This window comes from Vicugna pacos, chromosome 2 (genome assembly GCF_048564905.1).
Source record: "Vicugna pacos chromosome 2, VicPac4, whole genome shotgun sequence".
NCBI lineage: Eukaryota > Metazoa > Chordata > Mammalia > Artiodactyla > Camelidae > Vicugna > Vicugna pacos.
The window spans coordinates 93467352-93481402 of record NC_132988.1 but is presented as its reverse complement, the minus strand read 5'-3'; the positions used below and the strand labels follow the sequence as shown (position 1 = coordinate 93481402).

General features: G+C 36.2%; 1 protein-coding gene across 5 annotated transcripts in view; it reads left to right on the top strand.

Annotated features, from left to right (window-relative positions):
- The window catches only part of WDR19 (WD repeat domain 19), a 73700-nt gene that overhangs the window by 40140 nt on the left and 19509 nt on the right, over positions 1-14051 (top strand). For all 5 annotated transcript variants that reach the window (XM_006209751.4, XM_031687109.2, XM_072945050.1 and 2 more), the window contains 8 exons: positions 1029-1086; positions 3385-3525; positions 3605-3687; positions 4147-4230; positions 5525-5671; positions 5993-6117; positions 8103-8215; positions 9703-9771. In XM_006209751.4, coding sequence (XP_006209813.1) covers positions 1029-1086; positions 3385-3525; positions 3605-3687; positions 4147-4230; positions 5525-5671; positions 5993-6117; positions 8103-8215; positions 9703-9771 — 820 coding nt within the window. The remainder of the gene's footprint in view (positions 1-1028; positions 1087-3384; positions 3526-3604; positions 3688-4146; positions 4231-5524; positions 5672-5992; positions 6118-8102; positions 8216-9702; positions 9772-14051) is intronic.

Below are 14051 nucleotides of genomic sequence, written 5' to 3'. Positions count from 1 at the left end.
GAATAATAAACTAGAGCCACAAGAGAGTTCCAAAATAAAACAATAATAAAGTAAGTGGGCTAAAATATCGTAAATAAAGTGAGAGTTCCAAAGTCTTAATTTCACATCTCCTAATTGGGCTTGTCTGAGGAAAACCTCGGGTTCCTGAATCAGGAGGAACTGGCAGGAGATATCCCTAGCTGTGTTGATATTATTAGATCCAAATATTAGAAATTTCTGTTTAGAAACATTGTTGACTTTGAAGCCCTGGACTGTCTAAAAGTTCCTAATCAATAGAATAGCTTCTCTTCTAAAAAATTCCTTGTAACTAGCAGATGATGAACCTGAGTGAGGCTGAGAGAGGTTGAATAACTGGTCTAAGCTGGTAAAGTGAAGCTCAAATAATGCCATTTTCAGAGCTGATTAATTTATTCTGGATGAGATTGTTTTTCAGAGGATGCCAGATCTCCAGATGGATCTTAGGCAAATTAGTGATCCATTCTGTCTCAAGAAGTAAAAATGAATTGAGGTAGTAAATATGACTTCTGGTTGTGCAAATCCACGTTAGCATCAGTCATGGGATTAGAGAGTGGTATTATCTATATCATGTATAATAGTTTTTATTAGGGTAAGAATCAGAGCCCTCAATACTGTCATCCGTCATGTTTTCCTCCATTTCTACCCAGATTCTCTCAATACATTTTGTGCTTATAAACATTGGGTGTTTGGGAAAAAACAGTGATTTTAACGGTCACATGATTGTCATTTAGTGCCCCAAAGGTGATAATTAAGCAAAGGAGGCCCATAAAATTTAATATAGCTCCCCAAAATGCCCAGCATGCTACAAGTTACTACTGTACAGTCTAGCTTAATAATTATTCTTAAAGTAGCAAAATAATGAACTGCACTTGAAAGGATGCATGCATATATGTTGTGTATCACATCTTTTATGAGCTTAAGCAGCTCAGTGAAAGTTTATCTTTTAAATCTTGTATATGTAAATAAGATACTTAAATGTGTATTGAAATTCACTCTGATTTTTCTTTCAGGGGTGATTATGTAAATGCTTTGGCTCATTATGAGAAAGGAATAACAGGTGATAATAAGGTAACCTTGAATAAAGATCAGATGTGCATAATTATTTGGGGGCTTTTTGTTAGTTTCATTTTTTTAATCTTATTTTCATTGTATTTATTCAGCATAAAACAGGTGAGCCTTTTCAGTTTATTAACAACTTTGCAAGGATATAGTTAGATCACTTTACAATACTTTAAAGTCTTAAAACCTGAAGATGGCAATATTTTTATCAGCCTGAAGAAGATACGTTTTCTATTGCACCCCAAATATGAGCTTCTCACGAAGACTGGGAGTAAGATTTTTGTTCTTTCCCACGTACAGGCCAACTATGAGTTTCATAAGATTTTCCTTTTACTCTCAGAAAGTTTCAGGAACCACTCTGAAGCTGAATTCCCAGTCCATTAAAGTTTGTTCTGCCTTTTCATCCCTCATGTTGTATCTTTTTTGATGAACCTGGTAAGCATGTACTTTACTACCATTCCAGCCCATTCTCCCATCCCAGAATTTAGGTCAGGAAGCTATATTTTGTGATAGAAATTGATGTTTTTAAGATAGGTGACATCAAGATTGAAAATCTTTTTATTTTCTATTTTATATCTAGCATTTTATTATAAAAGTAATACAGTTTCTTCTTTTTTAATTTCAAATTATGTTCATACTTTTTTTAACAAACATATTTGTTTGTTTGTTTATTTATTTATTTGTTTATTTTGGTGGGGAGGTAATTAGGTTTACTTTTTTAATTTATTTTTAGTAGAGATACTGGGGATTGAACCCAGGACCTCATGCATGCTAGGCAAGCATTCTACCACTGAGCTGTACCCCTCCATTTTGTTTTATTCAATTTGAAAAATCACCAAAATATATTAAACTAAAGAGTGAGAGTCCAACATTCTCTCTTCTGTCCACACTCCTTAAGGCTAACCAGTGTTCATGATTTTATGTATTTCTATCCAGAATCTCTTCTAAGCATATAGCTATGTCTGTAATAGGGAATATTACTAAAAATGAAATAATTCATTTCTGTTCATTCAGTAAAGATCACCTGAGAATCCAGTCTGTGGAAAGCAGCATTTTGTTGTATGGTCTTTCCAAATTAATATAGATGAATGTCTTAATTTTTTAAGAGCTTCTAAAATTTCATCCTCTGGATGTACCATAGTTTTTTCATCCAGTTGTTTTGGGTTTTGTTTCAATCAAAAACCCTGCAGTGAAGATTTGACCTAGTACCTGTATCTTTAACTACATAAAATAGTATTTCTGAAGGATGTAGTCTTACAGGTGGGATTTCTAGGTCATAAAATGTGTGCTTTTAATTTTTTATATGCTAGATTGCTCTCCAGAAGAACTCGTAGTTATTCATACAGCTGTCAGTCATGTATGAAAGTGCTCGTTTCCCCCACATTCTCAACAACACTACCAATCTCTACCAATCTGATCAGCCAAAAAAGAGGGGGGGGGATATTTTATTTTGTGTGTGTTTGATTATTGGTGAAATCAAACATGTTTTATTTATTTATTGGCCAATTGTATTTTTTTTATAAATTGCCTAATTGCATCTTTTGCTCACTTATCTCTTAGAGTTTTGACATTTTCTTTGTTTGGCTCCATCTATTTTAGTTCATCCTCAGTTGTGTTATCAAATACAATCACCCATGTGGCTATTTAAGTTATTTAAAATTAAGTAAAATGTAAAATTCAGTTCCTCTGTCACACTAGCTATGGTTAAGTGCTCGGGAGCCACTTGTGCCTGTTAGCCACCATGTTGGATGGGGCAGATATAGAATATCCCCATCATCACAGAACTGCTTTACATACAACGTCATCTGACGTTCCATTTTGATAGTTTAGACTGGCTATTTGGAAATTTTGTTAGTTGTCTTTAATGAATTAAATAATTCTTAATAAATAAATAATAAAGGTTTTATGTTTCATCATGCCTAGTAGAGAAATCTTCTACTTGATAAATGGTCTTTCTCTTAATTTTATTCATGGCATTTATGCTATGTACTCAGTTTATTTCCTCTCATATAAAATTTTATACCAAGAAGGTATACAAAGATACACAAGGTATTATAACAAAGGAGCAGTAAAATTTTGATCTTAAGCACAAAAGATCCAGACTTTGGAAGAAAAAAATATATGACTTCACAACAGATGATTTCTTTTTTTAAAGACTCAGTGTTACTTCAAAATCTTGATTTGCCTGAAAAGGTGACTGAAAGTAAACTATGACCTTTGGGCTCATTTTAGATTTAAACTGTTTGGCTAAAATACATCATTTTAAGTTAAGGTCTGATTTGTTGGTTATTTGCCTTGTAATTATAGGAACACGATGAGGTGTGTCTGGCTGGAGTGGCCCAGATGTCCATAAGAATGGGAGACATCCGCCAAGGGGTGAGCCAAGCCCTCAAGCACCCCAGCAGGGTCCTTAAAAGAGACTGTGGTGCCATATTGGAGAATATGAAGGTAGGCCTTTGTGCGCACAAATTTCATGTGGTCTCGTACATAATAAATTTAATATTTTAATCATCTTATATCATTTTAGCAATTTTCAGAAGCAGCTCAACTCTATGAAAAAGGTCTCTACTATGACAAAGCAGCATCTGTCTACATCCGCTGTAAGAATTGGTAAGAATTTGCTAAAATTTGTTCTCAGCCAGTGTGGAAAGGAGCATGTGTCCGTGATCTTCCTTGCTGCTCCTCCCACCTGGACACCTGTTGCCTCTCTCTGGGCCTTCTCTCCATCTCCTCTTTTTCTTCCTAGAAGAGTTCATATTAATAGTTCTTTTTCCAAAGAACAGCACGTTCTCTAGGTTTGTTATGGGGAAATCCCTGATCAAATAAATTATTAGAACAAAAAAGCCCTATTGCCCCCAAAGAGTTAATGAGCTAATCCTCATTTTCCCACAGAGGGTGGGCTAGTGAGGTCGAGGGCAGGAGAAAAAACTATTAAACCTTTTACCTGTAGACTTTCTAAAGATCGTGATAACTGTTTTTTTGAATCCTAAAAACTAATATCTGATTGTAGGAAGCTACTTTTGGAGTGAAAGTCGTGCTGATATGATTCTCCTAAACCTACCTTTCTAGGGCGAAAGTTGGTGAGCTTCTGCCTCACGTTTCTTCTCCAAAGATTCACTTGCAGTACGCCAAAGCTAAAGAAGCAGATGGAAGGTTTGTACAATTTCTCAATTTTATATAAATTTAAAATAGTATTTTATAAATTAGCTGTTGATAATTGGCAACCCTCTAAGAAAGGCAAAGCAGAGGACAGAAAACATCTTCACTCCTCATCTGGCCTGAATTGCCAGGCTATTAAATTTTTTCCATACTTAATATACCTCAGTCAATGTTTTATGTATTCGGATATAGACTACTGTCTCTTTTTATTTGAGAGTTAAATACTAGCAGTTGAAATTATGATACAATGTGGCATGAAAATGAAATTAAGCAATAGTTCTTTTATTAAGGAAGATAACTTATGATGCAGGTGAAAACAAGAGTAAAGAAACATGAATTCCATACCTATGGCTGTAGGCTGTACTGTCTAAGCCACAGAGCAGTATTAAAATATAGCGATGGATGGTTAATATCCTAAACATACAAAGCTTTCCTGCAACTTAATATAAGAAACCCAAAGATGCAAGGAGGAAAAGGGCTAAAGACAAGGAGTCTCAGAGGAGGAAATACAGCTATGAAACTGTATTTCATGCAAACATGATAAAGTTCTATCTCACTAATAGTAACTAAAGTAAAGCAACAGTATATCATTTTAACCTATCATATTGGGAAAGATTTACTTTACGCTAATAACAATACTGTCAAATTGTACTTGTTACACATGACTAACCAGAGTGTAAATTTCTAAAGTCTTTAGAAAGTTATTTGGCAATATGTATTAAGAGATTTTTAAAGGTTAATACCTTCTACTTCTAGAAAAGTAACCTTAAGAAATAGGGAAATACACTCAATATCTTGTTAAAATGGAAAGAGCTGGAAAGAGCTAGACTGAGAAGTCTTGAGCTCCACCTACAGGTCTACACACAAAGATTTTATATATAACTGTTAAGTTGTATCTATAATTGTGAAAAATTTTGTATTTTCTGTTTTGTAAAATAAGTCTATATTGCTATTATAATCTTCCCACTTAAAAAATAGTAAAATGTAAAAAATTAGATAGATATGGTTTGGATGAGAAAACAGAATTCAACATTGATATTTTCCTGTTAGTTTATCAAACCCCCCAAAATAACATATTTTAGTGAGATGGTTCCTGGTGTTCTTTCTGATTAAAAAAACAAAACAAAACAAAAAAAAAACCCCAAAAAACAAAAAAACGAGTTCAAGAAAAATAAGCAACTACCATCAATAAAAGAGAGAAGCATCCCAAACATTTATTGAGATTTCTTTCCCCCAAATTGTAACAGTGTTAAGAAAGTTGGCCTGAACTAAGTATCTCCTTTTATAGATACAAAGAAGCTGTTGTGGCCTATGAGAATGCAAAGCAGTGGAACAGCGTGATCCGCATCTATCTGGATCACCTTAACAGTCCTGAAAAGGCTGTCAGTGTTGTCAGGGAGACCCAGTCCCTGGACGGAGCCAAGATGGTAGCCAGGTAACATGATGCGTTAGTATTTTGGGACTTCCAAAAACTAGCCTTAGAAGAAAGCCCCCACTTCCCCTTATGAAATAAATCAATGCCAATGAAATATTTATTCTTTTCTATTTTTCTAAAAATTAGTTCTAAGTGTTTAAATTCAAAGGCTGTTGTAGTTAACATGTGAGAGTGTGTTTTCTAAATACAAGCATATGGTATAGAACTACAGTTTACCACATACATTTTTACTTTTAAATGGTTTCTCATGGTTGAAAAATATTGTATTTTGTAAATGACAAACTTATTTTATATGTCAATTTAATAAAATACTTGTTTTAGGTTTTTCCTACAGCTAGGTGACTACGGGTCTGCCATCCAGTTTCTTGTTATGTCCAAATGTAATGATGAAGCTTTCACACTGGCTCAGCAACACAACAAAATGGAAATCTATGCAGACATTATTGGTAAATATCATTGTTTTTCCTAATTCCTCTTAAAGATTATATCACAGAAACACTTTGACTCTTTGAAGCTAATGATCCGATTGGTATAGCCACAAGCACACGCACACACACTGCTTAGATACAGATACGCACGTGCCTATAGGTTACTTGTTAGATTTCAGAATCCCTACTATCACCTTAAAGGTGAGATGGAATTGTAAGACCACTTTCAAAAATTAAGGTGTTTTGGGTGGCTTCCACGAGAGGCCACATTTCCCAAATCCTACTATTGATCAACCAATGGTAAAGCAAGTTTCCAAAATGAAGGTAACAGAAAATGTAGTGATTTTTGAAAAAGTAAATGTTTTCATAAATTTTTAAACTTGAGTTATGAATTAAGAATATATGATTGATTACCTTGATTAAAAATGATATATACAAGATGTGGTTTTAAAAGATTTTGAAAGTCCAAAAGAAAATACTGTATTCTGAGAGTACCTGCTTGTAGGTTTTCTTCCTATGTTTGCAATTATCCTCAGAAACAACTAAAATAATTTTCAGATTTTCATTTCATGGGCCATATGTAACATTATTTGTGGGGTGGTTTTGCTTTTTTATAATTTTTTATTGTGGTAAAATATACATAACATCAATTTACCACTTTAGCCATTTCTAAGTGTACAGTTTAGTTGCATTAAGTACATACACATTGTTGTGCAACCATCACCACATTCGTCTCCACAACTTTTTCATCATCCTGAACTAAAACACTGGACCCATTAAACAATAATTCCCATTCCCCTTCCCCCTCAGTCCCTGGGAAACACTGTTCTACTTTCTGTCTCTATGAATTTGACTATTCATGATACCTCATGTAAGTGGAATTATAATGTTTGTCCTTTTGTGTTATTTTGTTATTTTGTTCACAAGTGACCATACAAATTGATGGTAGGATTCATGAGAAAATTTTTGTTTCAATCTTTAAGGGAAATGATAGTTAAAAGCAAATTCTAGTACCTTAGGAAGTCATTCAAATAATTGGAGAAAATAAACAACTAAAGATCAAAAGGAGGTACAGGTAAAAGCAATATTGCAGTTATTAATTTTTAATTTGACAGATGACATTTCTTTCCTAACATTGCAAATCATCATTGCACAAAAGCCTTGAAGTTTTTCTAATTTTTTCAGAAGGGTGTGTCTTAGCCTCTATCATATGCGCGCGCGCACACACACACAGCCTCCCACCCCCCACAGCATAACCCACACTCTTCTCCACCTTGCTTAACTTCCTTCTCTTATAAACTCTCTATCTGCCTTGGGCTGGGGCGCAGGGCTACTCCTGTACTGTGGTGCCCCACTGGGCCTCCAACTCCCACAGGTAAATGTAAACAATGGATTGCAACTCCAGCAGCTTTTAGGTCTTCTGTGCTTAATATATTTAAGCTTCAAATCAAAAGAAAAACAATACCAAAAAAAGGAAAACCTAATCTTTAAATAGTATCTGTTGGCCACCTGAATGTAACCTTCCTCATCTGACAAACACGTACAATCTGTCGTTTAAACTGGGCGTTGCTGAGAGAGGGAGATGGGTTACGTTTGCATTCTGGTGAACTTTGCTTCTGATCATTCTGAATGCCTAGGCAAATCTTGGGTTGAGATTATAGTCATACTTGTGCTTGTGGTTTTAGGAAATGAGATTGAGACTTAAAAAAATGATAAAAGTTGCTAAGGATAATGTGCAACCACAGCCTAGATTCTCACAAAGCCTCATAATTTCCTCTCCTGATTGCTGCTGTTTAGAGTGAAGAGAAGATGGAACAGAGTGGTTATGTGGGGTAATTATGGTGAATGTGTTTGGTGATGAAACAGAAACTGATAATACTTACTGTTAAAAGGTTTTAATCACCTCTTTTTAGATCACCTGTTTTTAGCTCTTATTTTGAGGTTAGCAATAAAAGGTAAACAAGTTTTGCTCAGATATTTTACTCAGTGAATTTCTGTTGTAGGTTCTGAAGACACCACTAACGAGGACTATCAGAGCATTGCCTTGTATTTTGAAGGAGAAAAAAGACATTTTCAGGCTGGAAAATTCTTCCTGCTGTGTGGCCAGTATTCACGAGTAAGTATTTGCCAGGAAAACATACTTTGGCCTCCACAGGAATAATTAGAGGAAATATTTTAAAATACTTTATGCTCCCAGACACACAGATTTGAAATCTCAGAGTCAACCTTAAAATCTTCCCCTCTCTCCCCGTCTGGTCATATTCTCCCTAAATCTCTCTCACGGGTCTCGTTCTAATTACCATCGACTTAACTCGAACCTGGGTCACCTCGCTTTAGACGGTTGCAAAGTGGTTTCCTGTTTTCCTTGTTTTTTAGTTTCTCTCTCTATAGCTCATCTCTTTCGTTTTGTTCCTTAAATGGTACTGACTTTCGTTGCTAAAGAGCCCCTAAAGCAGGCGCTTTGGTGTTCAAGCAAGAAATGGAAACAGGTGAAGCTGTGGGCTAAGGCTGCGCGTTCATTGTGTGACAGGGCAGGGACAACTGGACGGCACCTGTCCTGTCTGAAGGGAACAGCTGCTGCTCACCTCCAAAAAAGGGTTGCCCTTCAGGAGTTGGTGCCCACTGGTGCCAGACCATAGGATTTTTCACAAGAAATAAATGTCTGGGTCTCCCAGTTTTAAAATATGGGCCCAGATATTTGTATAATAACATCTCACTGGCCAAAGAAACATGTCTGTGTGAATTCAGCCTTCAGGCCACCAGTGTGCTGTTCTGGCCTGTTAGAAACTGAGTCCAAGCTCCTTAGCAGGCAGGCGAGAGAATTTCCACAGTTTGACAGACCAGCCTGAACGTCCCAGTCTGGCATCTAGCTTTTTTCACTGAAGAAGCCTACACTTCCGCTAGCCTTTTTCCATCCATGGTCTTCCCCTGGACCGCTCCCGCCCTCTTCCCCGCCTCCACAGACCTGTTCACCTTCAAGTCCTTTTCCTCTGGGGTACCTTGGCATCATCCTTGTGTTCAATCGTCTTTTCTTCCTCAGAGCACCTGTAAATCACCTGGCAGTACCGCCCATTTGTCTCTTAATCTCTGTAACCTTAAACATACTCACAGGTGTGGTGGTGTGGTGCAAGGGTTAGACAACCATGGCTTAAAGTGATTGGCTTCTTCTGTTATCATCACATCACATGCATCTCCCCAAGTAGATTGTACAGGATACAGAAAGGTGGTCCATATAATATCCTTCCTGGTATTTTCCATAGCGTCTGGCAGAGTCTCATATTCAAAGCAGCAGATTGTCAGTAAATATTTGCTGAATGAATCAATGAATGAAAATAATTAAATCTTCCTACCGAAAGAGGGCATATTTTTCGCTCTGATTTCTTTCAAAACCAGAACTAGATTCTTCAGAGGGTCAGCTGGATCCTACCACTTTTTAAACTACACTCAGCCTTTTAAGTATTTAAGACCCAGCACTGTGCAAGCCCCTGGTTGAGATGAAGATACTTTCACAAACTACAATTACTTTGTGTGTGTGAAAGCTTTGTTTTTCCCAATGTGAAGGCAATCTGAAAATTTTTCATTATTATATAATTCTCATTTCAGGCACTTAAACACTTCCTAAAATGTCCAAGCTCAGAGGATAATGCAGCAATAGAAATGGCAATTGAAACTGTAAGTAAACTCTGTACTGAAACTTTCAAGAATGCTAATTTTTTAAAAACCTTTTGAAGAAAATTCCAAATATTTACAAAAGTAGACCAAACAGTATAACAAATTCCCATGTACCCATCCTCTCATTTCAACAGCTGACAAAGCGTGGCCAGTCTTATTTTACTCACCCCCACCCTTTTTCCCTGTATTATTTTAAAGCAAATTACAGACATCATGTCATTTCATTTGTGGTTCAAAATCTCTCTCTAAAATAAGAACCTTGGGATTTTCTTTTAGGTGTAACTTACATACAGTAAAATGTATGAATCCTAAGTATACAACTCAGTTTTTTCATGTATGTACACCTGTGTAACCCCTACCCAGATCAAGAGAGAGAACATTTCCAGCTCCCCAGAAGGCCCACTCATGATGCCTCCAAATCAGTGCCCCCCACCAAGGGTAACCGCACTTCTGACTTCTTACAGATTGGTTTTACATGTTTATGAATTTCATATAAATAGAGTTATACATATGTTCTCTTTTGTGTATAATTTCTTTCGGTCAGCATTAAATCTGTGAAGGCATCTGTGGTATTCATGTAGCAATAGTTCATTCTTATTCATGGCTGTGTAGTATTCCGCCATGTGACTGTCACAATTTATTTACCCTTTACTCTGTTAGTGGACACTTGGGTTGTCTCAGTTTGCACATATTACAAATAAAGTTGCCATCGGAGCCATTCGTGTCTTTTGGTGGACATAATCATTCAGTTTTTTGGGGTATGTATCCAGGAGTAGAATTATTAGGTCATAGGGTGTACATATTTTCAGCAACAGTAGGTACTGCCCAACATCTCTTCAAAGCAGCTGTGCCGGTTTCAGTCTACCAACAACGTAAAGAATGTAGTTGCTCCCCATCTTCACCAGCACTTCTCAGTCTCCTTCATTGTAACTAAGCTGATAGATGTGTAGTGGTCTCTCATTGTGGTCCTAATTCATTTTTCTAAAGAATAATGATATTGAGCACCTTTTCATATGTTCATTGACCATTTGAATATCCTCTTTTTATAAAGTTCTGTTCAATCTTGTTTCTGATTTTTAATTGTATCATCTCATCTTATCCTTCCTGATTTGTAGGACTGAATTATATATTCTGGATACAGATCTTTTCATCAGACATACATGCCTTGTGAAAATCTCTCAAGCTGTGGCTTGCCTTTTAATTCTTTAGTGCTATCTTGATGAAAAGAAGTTCTTAACATTTAGTAAAGACGAGCTTATGAATCTTTTCTTTTATGGTTAGTCCTTTTTTGTCCTCTTAAGAAATCTTTGTCTGTCCCATGGTTGTGCAGGCATTTCTCTTATGTTCTCTTCACGTAATTTGGTTGTTTTAGCCTTCTTATGTAGGCCTATGCCTAAATCCAAAGATTCTTATCTTTTGTGTCTGTATGAAGTAGGAGTCAAGAATCTTTCTTTTCCATATGACTATCCAGTTAATCCAGCACCATTTATCAAAAGACTGCCCTTCCCCCTACTGAATTCCTATGGAGCATTTGTTATAGATGAAATGATCAGGTATGTGAGAGTCCGGTTTTGGGCTCTTTATTCTCTTGTATTAATTTATTTGTCTAGCCTGTACTAATACCACACTATCTTAATTACTGTATATATGTCTTATATTTCTACGTGTATGGAGTTGTCTATTCTAGACATTTTGTGTCAGTGGAACTATATGATGTGACCTTTTTGTGTCTGATTTCTTTCACTTAGCATAATGTTTTCAAGGTTCATCTGTGTTGTAACATGTACTTTAGCCCTCTTATGTGTATACACATTGTGTGTATCTATTCATCAGTTGATAACACATTTGGGTTGTTTTCACTTTGGGGCTGTTATGAATAATGCTGCCATGAACATTTGTGTACAAGTTTTCGCATGGACATGTGTTTTCATGTCTCCTGGGTATATACCTAGGAGTAGAATTGCTAGGCCATGTATTAAGTTTATGTTTAACATTTTGAGGAACTGCCCAGCTGTTTCCCAAAGCAGCTACACTATTTTACATTCCCAGCAACAGTGTATTGGGTTCCAGATTCTACAACAATAATTTGATATTGTCAAACATCTAGTTAAAGTACGACTTTCCCTAACTGTTACATAAATGCTTTTTCACAGTTGGTTAGTTCATATCATATCCAGATAAGGTCCTTGCATTGCACTTAGTTTATACATGCCTTAAGTCTCTTCTATCAAAAGACTGTTCCTTCCCCATCTCCTTCTCTCCCCCTCCTTCCATCTCCTCTTCTCGTTTCTTCCCCTTCTTCCTCCTCCTCTCTTCATTTTTTTTCATTTTCTTTGTATTTTTATTGAAGTATAGTTGATTTACAATGTTGTGTTAATTTCTGGTGTACAGCATAATGATTCATTTATACATATATATTCCTTTTCATATTCTTTTTCAGTATAGATCATTACAAGGTATTGAATATAGTTCCCTGTGCTATACAGTAGGATCTCATTGTGTATCTATTTTATATGTAGTAGTTAGTATCTGTAAATCTCGAACTCCCAGTTTATCCCTTCCCCACTGGTAACCGTAAGTTGTCTTCTATGTTTGTGAGTCTGTCTCTGTTTTAGAAATAAGTTCATTTGTGTCCCTTTCTTTTTTTAGATTCCACATGTAAGTGATATCATATGGTATTTTTCTTTCTCTCTGTGGCTTATTTCACCTAGTATGATGATCTCCACGTCCACTCATATTGCTGCAAATGGCATTATTTTATTCTTTTTATGGCTGAGTAATATTCCATTGTATAACTATAACACAACTTCTTTATCCAGTCATCTGTTGATGGACATTTAGATTATTTCCACATCTTGGCTATTGTAAATAGTGCTGCTATGAACATTGGGGTGCATGTATCTTTTCAAATTAGAGTTCCCTCCAGATATATGCCCAGGAGTGGGATTGCTGGATCACATGGTAAATCTAATTTTGGTTTTTTAAGGAATCTCCGTGCTGTTTTCCATAACAGCTGCACCAAACTACATTGCCATGAACAGTGTAGGAGGATTTTCTTTTCCCCACAACTTCTCCAGCATTTATTATTTGTGGACTTTTCAACAATGGTCATTCTGACTAATGTGAGGTGATAACCCATTGTAGTTTTGATTTGCATTTCTCTGACAACTAGCAATATTGAGCCTTTTTTCATGTGCCTGTTGGCCATTTGTATGTCTTATTTTTCCTCTTCTCTTCCTCCCTTTCCTTCCTCTCCTCCTCTTTCTCCTTTATTTCTTCTCCCCTCTCCCCTTTCACTTTACCTTCATTGTTTTCTTGTTAAGAAAATGAGTTATTTGTCCTGAGGAATTCCTGACATTTAGAGTTAACTGATTGCACCCTGTTAAATCTGATTGTGGTATAATTTATCTTGTTTCTCTGTTGCCTGTATTTCCAACCAACTAGTAACCAAATCTATATGTTTAATTAGACATAGATTTTATATTTTTGGAAAAAACTACTTCATAGATGATGCCATGTACTTATTTCATCACAATAGTAGCCCCATGTCTTAGTTCAGGCTGCCATAACAAAATACCACAGACTGGGTGGCTTAAACAACAGAAATGATTTCTCCCAGTTCTGGAGGCTGAGAAGTCTAAGATTAAGGCACCAGCCTGGTGAGGGCTCTCTTCCTGGCTTGCAGATAGCCACCTTCTTGCTATGTCCTCAAACAGCCTTTCCTTGGTACTTTCTAATGGAAAGAAAGGGGATCTCTCTTGCTTCCTCTTCTTATAAAATCACTAATCCCATCATGAGGGCCCTAACTTCATAACCTAATGTAACCCTGATTACCTCCCAGAGGCCTCGACTTCAAATACCATCACTTTAGCAGTTCGAGCTTCAACATATGAAGAGGAGTAGGGGGATCAGCTTTCAGTCCATAACAGCCCATTTTTATTGCCTCTCTTTTTATGGTGTTAAGGTTGATTATTGGGTGTAGGTGTGATCAGCCTGATCCATTCGTTACAAGGTTTCCCATAAAGCTGTCACCTAATGATTTCAGCAGCCAATTATGTTTATTACCTAGATCCATTTTTTCACTTGGAGTTACAAAATGGTGTTGTTCTAATTCTGTCACTCCTCTTGAACTCCATATCAGCTATTTGGTTACTCTGAAAAGGGAATATAGGATAAATACTTGAGTTTTTTTTTTTCATTTTTTTTACTAGTTTTCAGAATAATACGTTAGTTCCCTGACATCCTCCAAAAGTGACTGATGAGGTGCTTTTGTTTTTAAT